The sequence below is a fragment of the Mesocricetus auratus genome, unplaced genomic scaffold, assembly GCF_017639785.1.
Source record: "Mesocricetus auratus isolate SY011 unplaced genomic scaffold, BCM_Maur_2.0 Super-Scaffold_100022, whole genome shotgun sequence".
Classification (NCBI taxonomy): Eukaryota; Metazoa; Chordata; class Mammalia; order Rodentia; family Cricetidae; genus Mesocricetus; species Mesocricetus auratus.
In genome coordinates this window covers 14,696,809-14,717,048 of record NW_024429203.1, presented here as the reverse complement: position 1 = coordinate 14,717,048, position 20,240 = coordinate 14,696,809, and the positions used below count along the sequence as shown (strand labels likewise).

The window sequence follows — 20,240 nt, the reverse complement described above, 5'->3', positions numbered from 1 at the left end:
ATCCCTTTTGAAACCACCACTGTACAAGCTGAGCCTCAGCCTTTTTTTCTGAAATATGTAAAGACATCTGTCTGTCATGGCCAACAGCCACAAGGGTGCCTAGCCAGGAGACACTCTGCACCTTTCAGGACAGTACTCGGGTGCTTACTAGAAACTGTGTCCTAACTGTCTTCTCCCCTTGGTGCCCTTCTCTGGCTGTCTTTTCCTTTTTGGGGCCACTAGTTTTTCTCAGGAAGTAGTCTTTGGATATGACCAGTGGCACAGCGTAGTGTTCTCTCAGGGAGGAACTGAGTCTCACTTCTCTGCCCTGGCAGTTTGGGTAGCTTTGCCTGCCCATCAGCTCTGCTTATCCCAGGAAGCACCCCCCCCCCACACACACTGATTCTCTACTGGTAGCACCAAAGGCAGAGTATGATTTGGGCCCACAGAGGCCCACGTTTTGTTTTGTTTTGTCTCTTCTCTGGGGGAGCTGTGGGGTTGGTAGAACTCTTTCTGTCTCTGAGTAAGGTAGAGGTGTGAAAGGGAACCAGGGCCAACTTAAGTGCTTTCTTCTTTTGTAAGGAGCCCTTCCTGCCCTTCCTGAAATCCTCCCTGCATCCTTTCCCTTTTGCCAAGTTCTAGCACAGCCCATCTCCACACAGCCTCATCCCAAGAGGGTGCTTCCTCCTGCCTACTTCAAGACTGAAAGGTGGTGCTACAGGTCTCCAGTCCTAGGACCCTGGGCTGGCGCTAGGAACTGGGACTTCCTGGACTACCAAAGAAAGAAGCCCATGTTTTCTGGGGCTTGGAGTGACTGACAGAGATATTTCCATTGGGGAAATTTCTCAGCTCGGCTGTGTCACCACGTTTTTTAATTTCTTAGAGAGAAGACCAGGACCAAAGGCGGGGCAGAGAGCAGGTGGGGTTGGGGGCGTTGTAAGCCATCCCAGGCCAACTGTAGCAAGGATGTAAGGGGTTCAGCTGGGGTGGTCGGAGGATGGGCTGCTGGCTCCTTGGCAGCATGATGACCCTTTGCCACTGTCTTTCCTCACCAGGAAGCCATCCTGAAGCGCTACCAGGTGACAGGAGACCGCCTGCGCGTGTACCTACACTACCTGCCCTCTTACTATCACCTGCACGTGCACTTTACTGCCCTGGGCTTCGAGGCCCCCGGCTCAGGTGTGGAGCGGGCACACCTGCTGGCTGAAGTGATTGAGAACCTGGAGTGTGACCCCAAGCACTACCAACGGCGCACTCTTACTTTCGCACTTAGGACCGATGACCCGCTGCTCCAGCTCCTGCAAGGAGGCCCAGCAAACCAGAGTTGCTGAGAGTGCCTGAAGAGAGGGAACTTGTGGGCTGGGCTTGGGTAGTGTGGGCTAGGTTTTTATCTCTGAGGGATTTTCCTACAATATATTTTATAGTTTCTTGACCTTTTAGCAAAGGTCAAGTGTAAGATGTATTTTGTACTGTTCTATTCCTCACACGAGAATAAAGTACTTTCTTATTGGTGAGGACTGATGGTCTAGCCTGGTGGAAGGGAGACGGGTGGTAGGGAAGGTGAGTGGGCAGAGCTGGTGGGGACATCTTCGGAATGGTGTAAGTTTTTCAGGGTGTTACCACAATTAATGAGTCACAGCCTCTTGGAAGGTTCGGGACTCCTCCCCCTCCCCCAAGCTTTTTTTGTTGTTGTTGTTGACTCCTGAGTCTAAACTGTTTGCTGTGCTCTCCTTCCTGTCCTGTCCTGCTGTCAGGTGCCTCTCTCAGAGACTCTCCGTTTGGGCACATTCACTCCCACCCCTAAAACCAAATTCAAAGCCTTTCCGGAAACAGTCTGTGGAGGCTTTAGATGCCACTTCCTTCTTCCCTCCCAGCAGTGAGTTTACACCCTGTATGTGCGTCAAGGGTGTTGACAAATTTGGCGAGGGGGCTGGGGATTGATATCTGGAATGAGGAGTGTTTTCTTGGGGATCAGATGATGCAAACCCCAAAGACCTGCCTTTGCTTCTGCTATTTGGTCAGCAAGTCCCCGGCCTTGAGTTTGTTATCTAGGCCGGAAGACAAAACAAACTCATACGGGGCAGCCAGAAAGTTCAGTACACTGTCAGGGCCAAATGATCTGGTTACAGTGCAGGGGCCGGGGGCCAGGGTGTGACAGAGCTTTGCTTCACAGAACCTTGTACCAGAGACTGATGACCAGTCATGGACGTGTCAGAACCCAACTCAACCCCGTTGAGCAGAACAAGGCCACAGCAAGCACCATGAGGTCACTCTCCAGCACAGAGGACAATTGTTTCCTACTGCCAGAGCAGAGCCAGTGTTTACTGTTGGGTAGGGGAAAGCTAAAGATACTGTGCCCTGTTCTGGAAGCTCTCTTCTGAGATGCAGGATGTTGGACTCTGAAGTGACTAGGATGAAAGCGTGAGGAAAAGGGGTGGGTGGCTGTGACTCTGTATCCCCTGGCCTGAGAACCAGGAAGCATGATTGAGTGCACAACTACTGTGTTTGCAAGTGAGGAACTCAGTGGTGGCCCTGATCCTGTCACTTGCTCCAGACCCACACCGCCTGTGGTGGAGAGCCCTTGGACTTTGGTGCTCCTGAGAGATTGCCTATAAAAAGCAGAAGATCAGAGTAGGTAGTCAGAGAACCAGAGGCCACTCTCTAGGCTCCAGCAAGTCCAGGGGAGGCGTGACAGAGCTACCGGTGTCCTAAACCAGCCTTCTCTGCAGTTGTTCAATGCTCCAGGTTGAGGCATGTCTGTGTCTAACCACCCACGTGGACTTGTAGTTATTTTGATGGTCAGCAAAGCAGGTGTGTCTTACAGAGTGTAGGCCAGATCGTTTCATGGTTGCCACACAGACTAGTGGTTTCCTGAGCAGAAAGCCAGTACTCCCCTGGACAGGGCTGTGTGCCAGTGCTGAGGGTTTGTGGAGAGGAGACTGACTGACACCTCTGCTTACAGCTTGCAGCTTGCAGGGCTGCCTCCTCCGTCTCACTTGCTCCTTTCTCAGGCACCAGAAAGGTGACCTCTTCCTTGAAAGCAAATGGCACTGATGCCCCGGAGTCTCAGGGGAATGTGACATGGTGGGTGGGAGATGCATTGCAGAGATGCCACATGAGGCCTCCCTCCAGATCACACAACCCCTCTACCACAACACATGCTCATTGCCCCCCGCCCCATACCAACTGTGCTGTCTGTGGGTTCAGGCTCCCACACAGGCTGACTTTCGTGTTACATGCAATAATATCACTGCATTTGGCTTGTATAGGGCGGGGTGGTGGTTAGATATACAACCTACAGGGAGGGAGCAGCCTGCTCATTCATGTAGACAAGCTAGAGGGGTCATGGAAAGGCCAGGTATACCTCCCGAGGGCATAGACCTGTGCTCTGGATGACTATCTGGCTCCCCATGCCTGTTCTCCTGTTAACCAATCCTGTCTTCCTTTTGGCTTATTCTGCAAGGAGGTACGTGACTGTCTAGAATAGTGACATAAATTTTGTTTACCTGATCTCAGAGAGGTCTCTTCCAGGCCTCACTAAGTTTTCTTATACTTGGAAGTATAAGAAGAATATAGTTTACTTATACTTTATTTAAAAAATAATAATTTATTTAACGTGCACTGGTGTAAAGGTGTCAGATTCCCTGGAATTGGAATTAACAGTTGTGAGCTGCCATGTGGGTGCTGAGAATTGAACCCAGGTCCTCTGGAAGAACAGCCAGTGCTCTTAACCGCCGAGCCATCTCTCCAGCCAAGTTTTCTTATACTGATCCAGTCTCTGCCTGAGGTCTGGCAAGGGCCTTTTCAGAGTCAGCCAGTTCTCGGCACTATCCAACCAAGATGTTGGCAACTCTCCCCCAGGCCCCAGCACCCCACCCTCATCTCCGAACCCCAACGCCTCACTCCACTGAGGCTTCTGCCAGGCACCCTGGCTGGTGGTGTTGAGATCCTAACAATACCCTTTATGTCTTTATGGGGTGACCTTTACTGACAGACTCTCCTACGTGACTTGTCTGGGTAGCTTCACATACTTGGCCTCTTTCCAATTCTGTTGTATCTGTTGGTTTTTGTTGCCTTTCCTGTTGGACTGAGAGGACCTTGAAGGTAAGAGCATCTTACTATTCTGGCTTGCCAACACCTGGGATCCTGTCTTGATTGGGCAAAACAGTTTAAAGCAAATCAACATGGTGACAGTTTACATTTGTATAGCAAATCATTTCATGGAGCTCTCATCCTCTCCGTATATTGTTACAGGGTGTATGTCAGCCCCCAGGAAGTTGAAACTTCTGCCCAAGGGGCTGTAGAAAGACATTTATTCAGTTTGGTAAACACAGGGAATGGAGCTGAGCCTCAGTTCCCAGACCAGGGCAATGTGGAGTGACAACCATCCCTCTGCCTCAGACTTTCCTCCTACTGTTACTTGAGAGCTCAATGGGCTGTCTCCTGGGACAGAGCTTCCTGAGCAGGGTACATTATGCTTAATCCTCCCTGACCAACTGCAAATGCCAACTCTGCCCTTGCAGTGAGCTTCATGCTGGGCCAGTGGCCGATGTTGTCCTTGCTGGATAAATCACAGACACCTCCGAGAGTGGCTTTTAGCCTCCAATGCTTGGCTGCTTTCTTCCTGGCTTGGTGAGAGGTAAGAAGCAAGGGACACGTGGCTGCCGCTGTTCCTTGGCTTCTCTGTGCACTCTAAACCTCCTCCTGGAGCAAGGTTGTCAGCACAGAGGCAGGGGAAAAAATGCATCCAAGCTCTGTTTGGCATGTCTCTGTTGAATAAAAGAGCTCTAAAATGAGAAACAAATCAAGAAACAATCAGACACAAAGTGATAGTGGAAAACATTTCTCTTGTGATAGTTCCTTACCCAGAGCATTTGAATAGTCTTTACCTAGGTGTCCTTGGAAGTTTGATTACAGAACATACCCCTGAGGCCCAAACTCTGGATGTTTAAGTATCTCAGGTGTAATATTGTCGATGCAAATCCTCCTGTAAACTGTGCTGCCTCTGGGTTACTTACAATGTGCAATGTAAGCACTTGTTACTCTACTTTGGTTAGAGAGTATCAAGAAAAAAGCCTGCGCTTACATAGTTTTGTATATGCTTTTACACTTCTATTTACTGTGTATGAGTGTTTTTCCTGCATGTATTTCTGTGTACCATGTGTGTGCTGTGCCCATGGAGGCCAGAAAGGACATCAGATCCCCTGGAACTGTACTTACATATGGATGTGAACCACCATGTGACTGTCAGGAATTGAACTTGAGTCCTCTGAAAGAACAGCCAGTGTTCTTAACTGCTGAGCCATCTTTCTGGCTCCATGTGTTTTATTATTTTGCTATTATTATTATTATTATTGTTTGTTTTTTTTGTTTTGTTTTTTGAGACAGGATTTCTCTGTGTAGCCTTGGCTATCCTGGAACTTGCTCTGTAGGCCAGGCTGGCCTCAGAATCAGATATCTGCCTGCCTCTGCCTCCCAAGTGCTGGGATTACGGGCATGTGCCACCACTGCCTGCCACCCATATTTTTTTAAACAGCCCAAAAGATTGAACTCATGGCTTCATGTATACTAGGAAACTATTCTTCCATTGAGGTACATCCCAACGTTTTTCCTCAAAAGAAAGTTGGCGGGAAGAGGGCAGAATCTTGAACTTATTGATAACTTACTTGTCTTTGCCTCCCTGGTGCTGGGGTTACAAAGGCATCACCGTATTTCACATTTCCACATGGGTTCTCTGGACTGTCTCTCTAACCCTAATGGGCAATGCTCTGTTCTTCTAGGCTTTGGGAAGCAAAGCAGTCTGCGGGCTCCAGCATGTACTCTGCACTACAGTGCAGTCGTGTATACTCTAGAGCAATTTACGTACTACTCGTAAAATAGGGTGACAGCCACGCCTACTCCATAGGGTTTATGAGGATGGAGTAAAGGGATTGCTGAGGGGCTGGAGAGAGAACTCTGGTGAAGAGCACTGGCTGCCTTTCTGGAGCACCTGGATTGGATTCCCAGCACTAGCACAGCAGCTCATACCACCTGTAACTCCGGTTCCAGGGGTCCCACACTCTTCTGGCCTCCACAGACACTTACATGGTACACAGACATATGTGGAGGGAAAACATCTATACTCATAATTGTTTTTAAAAATATTTTAAGCATAGTAAAATTTTAGTTAATTTTTCTGCCATGAAAGTGATCCAGAAGGAAAGATTTTGGGGACTAGATACCTGCCGTGGCCTCTGTATGTTAATACTCTGGCACCTCAGAGGACAGTATTAGAGGAGGGCCCTTGGGAGGTGATTAGGTCATAACAACAGCATCCTCAATGGTATTAGTGTTGTATTACCATGCTCGGCTGTTTGTCTATAAACCGGGTTGGCCTATATCTTAGTTAGGGTTTCTATTGTTGTGAAGAAACACCATGATCATGGCAAGTCTTGTGAAGGAAAGCATTTAATTGAGGTGGTGACTTACTTGAGAGGTTCAGTCCATTATCATCATGGAGGGGAGTGCGGAGGCAGGCAGGCAGACGTGGTGCTGGAGAAGGAGCTGAGAGTCCTACATCTTGCAGGCATCAGGAAGTCAACCGAGATACTCAGAGGTATCTTGAGCATATATGAGACCTCAAAACCCACCTCCACAGTGACACACTTCCTCCAACAAGACCAGACCTACTCCAACAAGGTCACACCTCCTAAGAGTGCCACTCCCTATAAGATTATGGGGGTCAGTTTTGTAGATTTAAATTACTAAGGTCTAGTACTCATGGTGATCCTCCTGCCTCAGCCCTCTGAGTACTGGGATCACAGCCATGTGCCAGTACACCCAGCTAAGATTTTAAGGGAAAAAGTCACAAATTGTGGTTAATTGACTGTCCCTAAAGATGGGCAGGGGCTACATGCAATGACTTCTTGGTATTTCTTCCAACCTAAAGATTCCCAGGATGCATTTTAGCCTCGGCCTCCTGGCAGGTTTCTGACACTACAACAGAGATGTCCCCTGCTATTGAGATCCCTGAGAACAGATCAGCTCCATGGTCCAGTCATACAAATCTGATAAAAATAGCTGAAATACCATCCCGGGTTTGCTATTTTTAAAAGCGTCTGAGATGCTGAATTGGGTTTATTCCTTCCTCAAGCACTATCTTGCTGTCCCCTCCTCCTGGTAGGCAGGATGTGAACGTGGCACATGTGAGGGACCGGAGCCAGGAGTCTGGTAGGCACATTTGTCAGGCGGCTGGCTACCCAGGAGAAGCCTCGGGGACAGAGCTTCCCAGGCCCAGATGCACCTGCCTCTTCCCACATCCTTCTTCCTCTGTCTCCTCCCTCTGTTTGAGGTTCCCTGGTTGCCCAGCAGTCAGGTGTTCACCACATCTTCCATAGGAGAACAGGAAAGGTAGAGAGGAATCGAAGACGAGGCAATGTTGCTCACTAGCTCAGTGGGACGCCCTGCAGTACAGCTGAGAACAGTCTCTCCAGGCCAGTTTGTTACCGCTCCCCCCCCCGCTTCTTGGCAAGCGGCCTGAGGTGTCCTGTCAAGGGTGCAGTGGGATTGTGGAGGACCTAGAACACAGGGACTGGGATGAAAGGGTACCAGTGTACTAGAATTGCTCCCCTCCCTTCCACAGAAGACAGGGGCTTCTAGATTGCTGGCTCAATTTCTGTCTGTACTGTTAAGAAACTGGACGGGAAGCCTGGCATGGCGGCATTCCTGTAATCTTAGTTCTCAGAAGGCTAAGGCAGGAGGATTACAAGTTTGGGGGCAGCCAGGACTACTTAGTGAGACTATCTTAAAATGGGAGGAGGAGGAGGAGGAAGAACAGTGAAGGGAAATCCATAAACACACGGTGACCTAAAGCCGCTGATCAGGACTGGGATAGGCTGGGAAGTTGTGACGTGAATGCATTTTACAACTTAAAAAGGTATTCTTCTTTGGGGTTAGGGAGAAACCCAGTGCCAGGGAAACTCCCAGGAATCTACAAGGATGACCCCAGCTAAGACACCTAGCAGTAGTAGAGAGAGAGTGCCTGAACTGGCCACCTACTGTAATCAGATTAGTGAAATCCCTAATTGTCATCAGAGAGCCTTTATCCAGTAAATGATGGAAGCAGATGCAGAGATCCACAGCCAAGCACTGGGCTGAGCTCTGGGAGTCCTGCTGAAGAAAGGGAGGAGGGACTGTATGAGCCAGGGGCTGGGGGTGGGGTGGGGAAGGTGGGGTCAAGGTCATGATGGGGGAGCTCACAGAGACAGCTGACCTGAGCTCATGGGAGCACATGGATTCTGGACCAACAGTTAGGGAGCCTTCATGGGACAGACTCTAGACTCTCTGTATATGCATGACAGTTGTGTAGCTTAGTCTGTTTGTAAGGCTCCCAGCGGTGAGATCAGGACCTGTCCCTGGTGCATAGCTGGCTTTTGGGAATCTGTTCCCCATGCTGGATCACCTCAGCCTTGATGCAGGGGGAGAAGCACGATCCTACCTCAGCATCATGTGCCATGCTTTGTTCAAGCCCATAGGAAGCCTGCCCCTTTCTGAATGGAGAAGGAGGAATGGATGGGGAATAGCTAGATGGGAGTCAGGGGAAGGAACGAAAGGAGGGGAGGGGTGGGGGAACTGTGGTCGGTATGTAAAACAAATGAAAAACAGTTAATCAAATAAAATACAATTTTAAAATGTATCTTTATTAAAAATACTTTTTCAACAACAATAAAAAGGTATTCTTCTGCATGTTTAGTAAGAGCATAAGAAGTTACACATATCATATTGTGATTGCAGGACAAGTTCACTTCCATTGCCTCATTCAGTACTGGCAATAGCTCTTTGAATAAGCTCAGTTATTTCAACTGATTTTTTTCCCTAGTAAGAAAGGAAAGGTATTTAGTGGTAGAGGCAGGGTTGGAACTCAGGTCTCCAGGAGCAAAAAACTGATTCTTAAGCTCAATTTTAATGGCTGAAGGTTTTTTTTTCCATGGTCCTTAGCAAGAATTGTGAACCTGTCTTTGAGTTTACTTTGGTGAAGGCTTAGCCAGGTTTGGAGGCTGGGCTGTTTCTTCAATCAGCTTGCCAGACACATCTAGGCAAGTGTCTTGCAGACACTTAAGGCCGTTGTTGTTTCTCTTGAGGCAGATTTTCTTTTATAAAGTAGGAATCTTCCTTCTTCTTTTTGATTTGTCCAACAAACAGACATAGTCATTGTGTTCTCTATTACCAGCTTAGTTCCAGACCAGGACATGATATGTAATAAATATTTGTTGAATGAATATATGACTGACAGGCCAAAGGCACTGTGCAAATAAAGCCAGGCTTTGGTGAAATGCCAAACAACTTCTGCCTATGCAAAGTATAATTTAGGTGGAAACCTTCATCAACGGAAGAAGCTGGAGGCTGACTCTTCATTTTGTTCTTACAGGGCAGAACTTGTGAATTGGAGGTTCCCATCAGGGGAGTCCTCCAGCTTCCCCCGAAGATGACTAAACTGCCACTTCACTGGAACCCTGGGCGCTTACTGTCGGTTATTCATATCTTGCGCTTAGTCACATCCTGTGCTTCCTGGTTCTTGAAGGGAGTCCACCGTAAGCCCTCTCTCTGCAGTTGGATAGTAAGCTTCCTGAGGACAGGGATTGGATCTGACACTTTCCTTGGTGTCCCAGGCTGTTCATGCTATTAACTCGGTAAAACTGCTGACTCCTAAAAAGGTCAGTCCTGCAGGGATGTTTCTGCACTCTTCTTCAGTCCAGGCAATTCTAGAGCCCAAGGAACCAGGGTTAAAGGCTTGATGGGGTTTCCCCTGGAGACAGGATGCCTGGCGCCTTCAGCAAGAACGGAAACTGAGAAGTTATCCCAGGCTAAGGGAGGGTGCAGAGGGGGCAGTTTGGGGCGCCCGGGCCAGCCTGGGACAGAGGAAAGGCCCCCGAATCGGTGTAGGTCACTTGACTGCCACGAGGGCATGGGAGTATATATTGGAAAGAAAGATGAACTCCCACTCCTGCACTTCAGTTGCCATAGAGAGAAAAGGACACTTTTCACCGCCCGGGGACAGCAAAGAAACCTTTCTTGGTCCTTATTGTTCCCAGGAGAGTGTGGTATCACTACGTTGGGTATAATCATCTTGGCGCCAGTCATAAGCAGCCCTTGCCTTGGGCCTGGCCTTACCCGATCCGGCCTCCTGCAACCCCGGCACCCCGGCACCCCGGCACCCCGGGCGCCTCTCTCCGGACCTCGGAGGCCTCCTTGCCAACCCCAGTCTTCTGGCGGCCTCGCGCCCCCCGCCCCTCTCGCCTGCGCGCGCCCTCCCTCCCCGGCGCCCACCCTCCGTCCTTAGCTCCCTCCTTCCTCCGCGCCCTCCCTCCCCCAGCACACCCTCCCTCCTCCGCACCCTCCCTCTAGCGCCTCGTTCTCGGCAGTCGGCTTCCCGGCCGTGTGCGCAAGCGTGTCCGGCCCCTTCCCCGCCCCCCCGCCCGAGCCCTGGCCCCCGCCTCCCCTTCAGGCGGACTTGCCCGCTCCCAGGCCGGCCCCGTTCCCCGGACAGGGACCGGGCCGAGCGGAGCCGCTGCGCCAGTGCTGCCCCGCCAGCCCGGGCGCCTAGCGGATCGGAGCTGCGCGCGGATCTACCTCGCCCCGCCCCGCTCCACCCGCGAGGGTGAGTACGCGGCAGCCGGGCTCTGGGGCCCCGCGGCGGAGGGCGGGGAACGCCGGGGCTGCCGGGGCTGCCGGGGTTCCAGTCTCGCGCCACGGCTCGGGGAGGTGGTCGGGCCCGGCACGTGGACGCCACGATGCACGGGGTCGATGTGGGGCGGCCTCAGCCCTGGGGAACTGGGTCCCTTTTTCCTTGACTCGATTTTCGCGGGAAGCCTGATTCGTCTCGCTCTCTTGGAGTGAGCAAACGGGACAATCCTCCGGAAAGTTTCTAACCCCCACCCCTGTCGCTTCTGCGCCCAGGCTGAATAGGTGTCCACCACCCCTAGCATCCTCTGAAGTCCAGGACATGTGGGCTGGCTTTGCTAGAGGTGACAAGCTCTGCAGGGTCTGCCTTGTGCTGGAGTTGCAAGGTCTCTGAGCAGAGCCCGAAGGTGGGCTTGCCAACTGCAGGCTGCCTGTGTCCAAGGAGTCAGCCGAGATATGAGGTGGCCTTTGGGTCTAGGCAGTTGTGCTTCCAAGTCTGGGTGGTGAGCATTGGGAAGGAATAGGACTGAATAGTTTGAGCTAGACCTGGGGGCAGAACCCTTGCCATGTCTGTTCTGGGTGCCTCTTTGAGATCCTTGCTGGCTGGGACCTCTGGACAGCCCCGAGATGCTAACGTTGCCATTCCCAGTCGAGGGGTAGACTTTTCTGGTCTATAAGCCCTGGTCTACTGTGGTCTTCGTTCTGCAGGCTGGATCCCTAGGGCCAGGCTTAGAAGGCTTCTACTGCCTGCAGGCTCGGGGTGTAGGCAGTGCCACAGTGTAGGTTGTCTGTCACAGGGGCATGAACCTATACCACAGTGCAGGAGTAGTTCTACAGACCCTCCCTGGCCCCTCCAGGTCTCTACCCAGGAGGTTTTAAATGAACCAATATGTGTATTTGCTATTGAAACTACATCTATAACCTTATTTCCCAAGCAGTCCTAGAGTGCTACCTTGGAGGTGCCAGTTACTTAGAGTCTGGGAAAGAACTAGACACATTTTGCTCTGTGGGAAGTTGGTTGCAAATGCTTTCTGAGAAAGCTGAGGCCACCCACCTTTCTCAAACTTATTCTACCTCTGCCCTTACTCCGAGCATCCCTCACATGGCCTGTCCCGTTGCATAGGGGGAGCATAGAGGGTGCATAGAGAACATCTTTGGCTTCTTAGTGAAACCTGCACTCCCCAAAGGTGAGCTAGGAGTTGGGGCCAGCCCCCAAAGACTTCAAGGTGACAGTGGAGATAAAGAGAGGGATGTAGACAGAAGTCCTAAAAGTGGATTGGGAACTGGGGGCGTGGCAGAGCACTTGCTTACAATTCCAGTACTGGGGAGGGGAGGGGGAGGCAAGAGATGCAGCTGGTCAAGTGCTTGACTGTCTAACCCTGTTAAGTTTGATCCCCTGCACTGTCTAAACTTATCATGGTGGTACATGCCAGCACTCAGGAGATGGGATCCCAGTACTTGGGTGGTAGATCAGTTCAAGGTCTTCTTCTGCTCATATGGAGTTTGAGGCCAACCGAGTCTACATGAGACCCTGTCTCAATAACCCCCTTCTGGGGCTGGAGAGATGGTTCAGTAGTTAAGAGCACAGACACAGTTCTCAAACACCCATATAATGGCTAATTCCAGTTTCAGGGGATCCAACACCCTCTTCTGGCTTCTACAGACACCAGGCATGTATGTGGTACACGTAAATACACACAGGCAAAACACTCATATACTTTTCAGAGTTGCCTGCATAGCCTTTAGACTGGAAGGGCATCTTTAGCTTGGGAATGGGTTGCTGCTCAAAGCGAAGAAGCCCCCATTTCACTAGGAGTGGAGGCGCAGGGCGAGGAAGTCCCTGGTGCCTTCTAGGCTATTGTCCCTTCCTTCTCTTGCTCCCTTCCCTGAAGCAGTGACTCACCCACAGAGTGCCTTGGCCCCTCTACCCTGCCAGCTGTTTTATTCTCATAGGATTTCATTTTCCGGGTAGAAGTAAGAATCTGCCCATTTCTGGAACTGTTAAAATTCCTGGGAAGAACCTCCTTACTTCCCTGGGTAGGGAGAAACAGGGGTCAGTCCCACTTCTTAGCACCACCTAGAGTTACTCCACTCGGTTGGCACCTGCCCTTGCTCTGCAGGCCACTCCAGGCCTCTGTTCTCTCCCGAGTGCCTCCCCTAAGGTTGCCCAATGAAGCAGAGTACTGCGCCTATCATAGTGGTCCAAGGTTTGTACCGTGCATGGGAGGGAGGACAGTGCTCTGCTTCAGATGATCAGAAGCGATTGCAAGCCGTAAGGCTCAGGGAGCACGGGACCCTAGGAAGGCTGAACCTACAGACTTTGGTCAAGGCAAGAGCTGCAGCCACCAGGAGATAGACATTGGCCATCAGCGTGCAGGGCACGTGGGGTTCACTCTACCTGCTCCTTCCCCAGTGGTGAGTACCATAGCACCATTTCAGCCTCTTCCCTGCAGCGAGCTGGTGCTGGGTGACATAGCTCCCACTTCACTTTCCTCTGTCCCTCAGGATCCTCCTTCCTAAAGATCCCTGACTTTGACCCACGTTTTTAAGTTTCCACGAGGAAATGGCTAGGATGTGGCTGTAGTCATTAGCCCAAACTCCCTTCGTCAACCTTTCCCAGAGAAGCTTGAACACATCTTTGTGAGTGTTCGGAGCCCCCTCTATGAGGAGGAGAGTGTCGTTCCCCCACAACAGCCCCACACCGTCTACACTCCTGAGTTGTGCCTGACTGACGCAGGTGGAGGTTGTGGTCGCATGAGGCCTCAAGGACTACTCAAGTCTCAGCCAGAGTCCACTCTGAAGTTCACCCAAGGGGTATGCTGGCCTGTGGCTTTCAGGGTATGTGTGCCCACAAGCTCGGCTCTCCCCACGTGACCCCCCAAAGCTTCTGTGCAGAGGCTGATGTGATTGTCTAGATTCTGAGCCCTTGGGATCTGCTCCAGGCCAGCCAGGGAGGAGGGGGCTAAGACTGAGGTGATACACAGTCAGTGTGGGGAAGCCCGAGAGCGGTTGGAACTGGAGGATAGTCCTTTCTTCCTGCCTGCAACTCTGCTCAGGCCTGCTCTGGAGTCAAGGGCTCTAGGATCTTGCTTTCCTCCTTAAAGGGAAGCAGCTTGAAGAGTCCAGTGACCCGTTTTGCAAGTGCTGGGCCAAAGCTTTGGATCCAAATCTTCCAGGTGTGAATTGTCCAACTGCTGTCCTGATGCCACCTGTATCCATTTTCTACCCCGTGCCCTCCCTCATGGAAACATAGTGTTATAACGTAAAGGGACTTCACCTGGCGGTGGGGCGGTGGCGCACCCGTCTAATCCCAGCACTCGGGAGGCAGAGGCAGGCAGATCTCTGTGAGTTCGAGGCCAACTTGGTCTGCAGAGCGAGTTCCAAGACAGGCTCCAAAGCTACACAGAGAAGCACTGTCTCAAAGCAATAACAACAAAGGGTGTGTGTGGATTAGAGCCAGACATGGTGGTTCATCCTTGTAATCCTAGTATTTTTGAGGTGGAGGCAGGAGGTCTAGGATTTCAAAGCAAGGTGGGAGGCCAGCCTGGATTACAGCAGGTTTTGACTCAATAAATAGTTAGGGCTAGCAAGATACTTTCTTTGACTTAAGCATGGGGGCCTGGGTGAGTCCCCAAGACCTGTGGGAGGCCAGACTAGGTAGTGCACCTCAGTAATCCTGTTATTCTTATAGGGAGATAGGAGATAGAGACAGGATCTCTGGAATCTGTAGGGTCACCTAGCTGTGGCATGTGCCATTGTAAACAGCAAAGAGACCTTGTCTCAAACTACGTGAGAGGCTGAGCTTGTCCTTTGACCTCTGCGTCTACGCTGTGTTGCGAGTGCATGTGCACATGCTCATGGACACAAATTCACACTATTTAATGGGAAACGGAAAACTGAGTGGAGGGAAAGCAGCCCAGTCCGTTTGTGTCACCTCCTGTAAGCCTCTTTGTGAATGAAACAGGCTGGAGAAGATGGAAATTACTCTCCCAAGGTCACACCACTCATAAACTGTGGAGTTGGGACTGGCTTGTTTCCAGTGCCTGCCCTTTTCAGCCCTGTTTTCTCCACTTCCTATCTGGAACTTGTCTTAACCAATCCCATCAGGGATGGGAAAAGAAAGATGTCAAGGTCACGGTGGTTTACTATCAAAAGGGAAAGACGAACCCAGGCTTCTCTTTGCTGCCCGAACTTGTGTCTAGCCCAGAGTTAGGCTTCTTGTCCCTTTCAGTGGGACAGTCCAGGACTCTATAACTCTCTCCCTCCCTCCTCCCCTGCTGGCCCCTCCCAGCCAACCCTGCGCCTTGCCTCTCCGCTTTCCCGCCGGTAATTGCTTCCATCTGCCCCGCCTGCCTCCTCCTATTCCTTGGAATTGTGGTCGCCGCCCGCCCACATGGCTGAAAGTCCTCTTCAGGCAGCCGTCAGGACACGTGGGAAAGGGGAGGGGCTCTGCTGGTGTCTGAGCCTGGGAACCCGCCCAGGTCACTGTCTGGTTTAGAAAGGATTACCTTTGCTGTCCAGTGCTCTGTGATGCCTGGTTCTGGTCTCAGGGTCAGAGGGTCTCCCCAAAGACCCCATCTTGTCCCCTTGAGATCGCGGGTCTGGCCCAGGAGGAGGGATGCTGGGCATGTCCTGGTGTTGGGTTCTTTGGGATTATTGGTGGCGTAGCCTGGAGGGCCCTGAAGCTCTGGGAATGGGAAAATACAGCTACAGTTACTTTGGTCCCAAGTGATTGTCACAGAACCAGGGAGAGGACATGCATATTTTTCCCTTGCTGTAAAGTAAAATGCACACCCATGAAGTGCACATTCCCTTTCTTTGATTCCCTTGTCCAAGACTGCACCAGCTGGGTAGGGAGAGAAGCCAGCTAGGGACCGTCAGGTGGCCACATGCAAAGTTTTAGAAGCATGCTGTTTGATGGCCACAGAAGGTTATTGAGACATACCAGTGACCTTGACAGAAACAAGGGCAGTACAGAGGAGAGGAAGTCCAAGGACAGGGAGGTGAGCTCATGGTCTGGAATGGATCTGAATACCTTTAAGGCATTTTCCTCCTCGAGGGTTAGGACTTCAAGCTCTAGGAACTTGTCTGCTTTCTCACTGCTACATTCTTGTTTGTTTGTGGAGACAGGGTCTCACGGTGTAGCCTTAGCTGTCTTAGAACTCACTAATAGCCGGGCGTTGGTGGCGCACGCCTTTAATCCCAGCACTCGGGAGGCAGAGGCAGGCAGATCTCTGTGAGTTCGAGGCCAGCCTGGTCTACAGAGCGAGTTCCAGGACAGCCTCCAAAGCCACAGAGCCACAGAGAAACCCTGTCTCGAAAAACCAAAAAAAAAAAAAAAAAAAAAAAAAAAAAAAAGAACTCACTAATATAGACCAGGCTGGGCTTGAACTCATAGATCTGCCTGCCTGTGTCTCTAGAGTGCTGGAATTAAATGCATGAGCCACCACCCTTGATTTTCACTGGCACATACTTGCTATCTGGAAGGATGGCTAGTAAATACTTGTTTAGTACACATTTGAGGAGTTAATGGAAGAATGTAGTTCAGGCTTTCCAGCGTGTCTTTGTGCTGCCCAGCCCCATCTTGTGTTAGGATAGGGGTGTGAGGGTCCTGTATTCAGACGCAGGCAGGCAGGAGTCCCCCTGGAGAACATGTCCCATTCTCTACTCCAAGACCTTCTAGTCACTCCCTTTTAGTAACTTTCAGATCCCTGCACAGACTAGTCATAACCTCACTTCCTCTTCCTGTGTCAACTTCTTGTTATTTACCCAAGAAGGGCACCTTGGGGGCTGAGCGCTTAGTTGGGTGGTGTCTGTAGAGTAAGGGGCTTATTCTCATCTCTGCATACTGGGGCTCCAGTTAAACTCTCCTAATACTGGGACAGAGGGTTTCTTAGTTTAAAGAAAAAAGTTTTGTTTTTTATTTCTCCCAAATTCCTATTCATCTCTACCAAGAGTGTTCTCCTTCTGCTCCTGGTTCATGCCATATGGATTTGTCACCTCTCAGCCTTTGCACCCAAAGTCTTGCTATATGACTTGGTCACCATAATGATAATTCTGAATTGCCCTTATCCTTCATGTCACCTTGAGACAGTGTTCGGTGAAGGCTTCCTGAGTCCCTCTGCCTCTGTACCCATCTCACTCCTGTGAGCTTGAGTTCAGGGGGGAGCCCCTGAGCGTGGCTGAGCTAAAGTCAGGAGTTGTGAAGCCAGGGGATTTGTATCCCTGGAGACAGGCTGTCGGCTCTCCTAGCTTCCCTCTCTTTTCCTACCTTCATTAGCCCTTGTAAGCATTATTTACACCTCCAAGAAATTAACAGTCCTTAATGAGACAGCACATCAGATAGCATTCAGTGCCTGGATGTAGTACTCTACAAAAGCTGGCTTTTATTCCAGGGAGACTGCCTTTGGGCCCTGGAGAAGGGCATTGAGCTGGGTAGGAGCTAGAGCCATTCCTGTGCCCTCTGTCCACCCAAGTGAGCTCAGGCAGATCTTGCTTTTGGTTTGGTTTTCTAAATTAGAAGTCTGTTTGTCTGTTTATTGCAGTGCAGGTCTTAGGATCTGCCTCAGTCGCGGATTGCAATGCACAAGTGAGGTAAGCATTAGCTTGCTGGAAGGTTGGGACTTTGTCATCATCATATCCCCAGCACCAGCACCCAGCTGGTACCCAGTAACTGCTCCATAATATTTCCTTTTGCAAATGATGGAGTGGAGGCACAGGAAGGAGGTGTCTTTTCTTATTGAAGGTCACAAGAGCATGTCCCCTCAAGGCAGGAAGGGAAGGGGCAGGGCCTAGCCTCAGATGTGCCCCTGATTTTCTCATTCCTGAACCACTCCCCTACACACACACACACACACACACACACACACACACACACACACACCTTTCATGTTCAGCCCATCTGCTTGGTAAGCTCCCAGTTGTTAAGGCTAATCTTTCCTGGGGCATGGAGGGCCACTAGGACTTGGTGAACTAAAATGAATGGTCTGGAAATGCCCAGTGGCCTGGACTAGACTGGTCTGGCCATGTCTGTTTGACAGAGCAAGGGCTGAGGGGCTGGGGGAAGAGGGTGTGTTGATGGAGTGTGGGGACTGTCTCACAGAATTGTGGGTTCTTCTCTCCAGATGCATTGCCTCTTCTCTTTCTGGAGCCCCTTTTGGCCGCCTCTATTATCTCTTTCAGCTCCCAAGAGTTCCCAGTCTTCCCTCTGAGGCACCTACTGGAGAGAGCTAGCCAGAGCAGACAGGTTTCTGCCTGACCCCCCTGCCAGTGAGCACATCTTTTTGTGCCTGTGTGTGTGTGCTTGTAAACGTGTGGGTGAGGGTATGCATGGGTTACCTGTGTGTTTATGTCAGTGTATGGGCAGAACCTGGGGTACATTTGTGTTTCTGCCCTCCTTACCTAGGGCCTGCTACTATGTTGCCTGCTCCTGGTCTAGAGTTTGCTTCTTTTGTTGTCTCTGTGACCTTGGCTTTGCACTGAGGCTTTGTTCTCTTAGAGACCAGCTGGTTCCCTGCTGTGGTCCCACACAGTGGTGACTGATCTCAGGCCACCTATTCAGCTGCTCAGGGGCCCTGGGGCCAGTGTTTGTCCCCTGTCTTCCTAAATGGAGGCGTGTAGGGGCTTCCTGCCCGGAGTTTCAGTCCTGCCAAGGCGGAGGGAATGGGGAACAGCTGCCTTGGCTGATTGTGGCTCCGTATGGATTTGGTTTGACAACAAAGCGCCCTCTGTGTGTTCTCAGGCCCCTTATGTAACTAGAGTGGGGGAGGGGAGGTGCAGAAGGAGGTGGGGATGGAGACCAGGAGACACCAGGAAGGGGCTTGGGACAGAAGGAAGCTGGTTTGACCCCTGAGAGGAAGAGTGAAGGGGAAGAGGGTAGGTTTTGACACCACAGTCCATCTCCTGCCTCCAGAGGTGGGTAGGGGAGGACTTTAAGGTCTAGCTCCCCTCCTTTCCAGTTGTCTTTCTCCCCTTGGACCATTCCTGTCAGTCAGTGTCAGCTAAGAAAGAGCTGTGGGACCTGTTTGGCAGTCAGGCCAGGTAGGGTTTAGAACCAGGCCTGAGGAGCTGGTCCTTGATCCCACCCTTTAGCTGAATAGATTCCATATAGCCGGGCAATGGTGGCACACGCCTTTAATCCCAGCACTCCAGAGGCAGAGGCAGGCGGATCTCTATGAGTTCAAAGCCAGCCTGGTCTACAGCATGAGTTCCAAGACAGCCAGTGCTACACAGAGAAACCCTGTCTCAGAAACAAACAAACAACAAACGAATAAATAAAATAAAAAGTGGCTCATTTTCTTCCCTTGTCATTGGGCTTCTGCTCCCTTGTCCTAGACCAGCCATGCTTCCGGAACCCTGGGCTACTTCCTCCTGCAATCATTAGGGGGCATCTCTTCTCTGCGCTGTGCCAGGCTCTCCCTTGCCCTCCAGCTCCTTCGACTCCACTCAGCCTGCTGGTTAACTCCATCTGTGGTCCGTCCCTGCAGCGCCCCATTCTCTCCTCCTCATCACGGTCTCAGCAGCTGTCCAAATCGAAAGGGAAGGAAATACCCCTTCCAGGAGCAGCTGGATTGGTAGGCCTTCAAGGCCAGGTGAGCTGGCCAAAGCTAGGTGTGCCCTGGAGTATGGGACCAAAGCCAAGCCTGGGACCTGATCATTTAATGAACACGTGTCCTCCCCTGCCTTACAGGGGTGCCTATAGCCCTGTGGGGATTCATCCTTCTAGATTACCTCTGGGTTTTTTTTCTGGGTTTCTTTTTTTTTTCTTCTTTCTTTCTTTCTTTCTTTCTTTCTTTCTTTCTTTCTTTCTTTCTTTCTTTCTTTCTTTTTCCTGGTACCTGTTGTTTATTCTCTCTCTTTTAAAAACCTTTTTCTGCATCTGGAAAGTGTTGCAAAGGCCATGCACATTCAACCTGCGGGAAAGCATGGCTCCTAAAAGGGCAGGTACGAGTGCCACTGGTCAAGATGCCAGTTATTCTAAGCATGGGTTTGGGGCCTAGTAGATGGGAGTTTGGACATGTACCTTGACCCATGGTACTGCTGCAGTTCATTTGTGGTCTCTGCCCCAGAGGCATTTGGAAGGACACTTGGGCCTGCTGCTCCAGGGGGAAGTGGATGTGGGTGTAGCCCAGATCTGCTGAAGATCTGGACTCTAGAATCCTCAGTCCCCAGGCATTGGCTGGCTGAAGTCTTAGGCTTTTATTCCCCCTTTCCAGGCCTGGGATCTGGGATGATCCTGTGAAGGCTGAAGCCTCAGACTGTTTGAGCAGGAGGGTGGGGGTGGGGGTGGGGATGGGGAGGAGGAAGCAAATGGGGAGAACCTAGGGGACCTAGGACTTTCTAGGTTTGGTGCTCAGTGAGCTGAGAGGTCATTCCCTCATACAGATTAGGCGCAGATAGAGGGCTGAACAATCCTGGAGGATGGTAAGTGCAGGCTGTGGGTGTCGGGCCAGGAAGAGCAGCCTCTCCCATGTGCAGGGCTGTGGGCTCAGGCTTACCTCCAGCCCTGTGGGGACACTCCCAAGGAGTCCATTAGTGTGGCTGAAATGCCTCTCCAGGACTTGTGCCCGGCATCTTCCTTCTGTTACGTTCCTGCAGCCTCA

The 20,240-nt window shown here is 51.1% G+C and overlaps 2 protein-coding genes across 2 annotated transcripts in view; both read left to right on the top strand.

Moving 5' to 3' along the window:
• The window catches only part of Dcps (decapping enzyme, scavenger), a 43,396-nt gene extending 41,903 nt beyond the window's left edge, over positions 1 to 1,493 (top strand). Inside the window, exon 6 of the mRNA XM_005085835.4 lies at positions 1,035 to 1,493. Coding sequence (XP_005085892.2) covers positions 1,035 to 1,310 — 276 coding nt within the window. The 3' untranslated portion in view covers positions 1,311 to 1,493. The remainder of the gene's footprint in view (positions 1 to 1,034) is intronic.
• Positions 1,494 to 10,463: 8,970 nt separating this feature from the next.
• The window catches only part of St3gal4 (ST3 beta-galactoside alpha-2,3-sialyltransferase 4), a 45,750-nt gene continuing 35,973 nt past the window's right edge, over positions 10,464 to 20,240 (top strand). The window contains exon 1 of the mRNA XM_005085833.4: positions 10,464 to 10,615. The gene's annotated coding sequence lies outside the window, so the exon portion shown is untranslated. The remainder of the gene's footprint in view (positions 10,616 to 20,240) is intronic.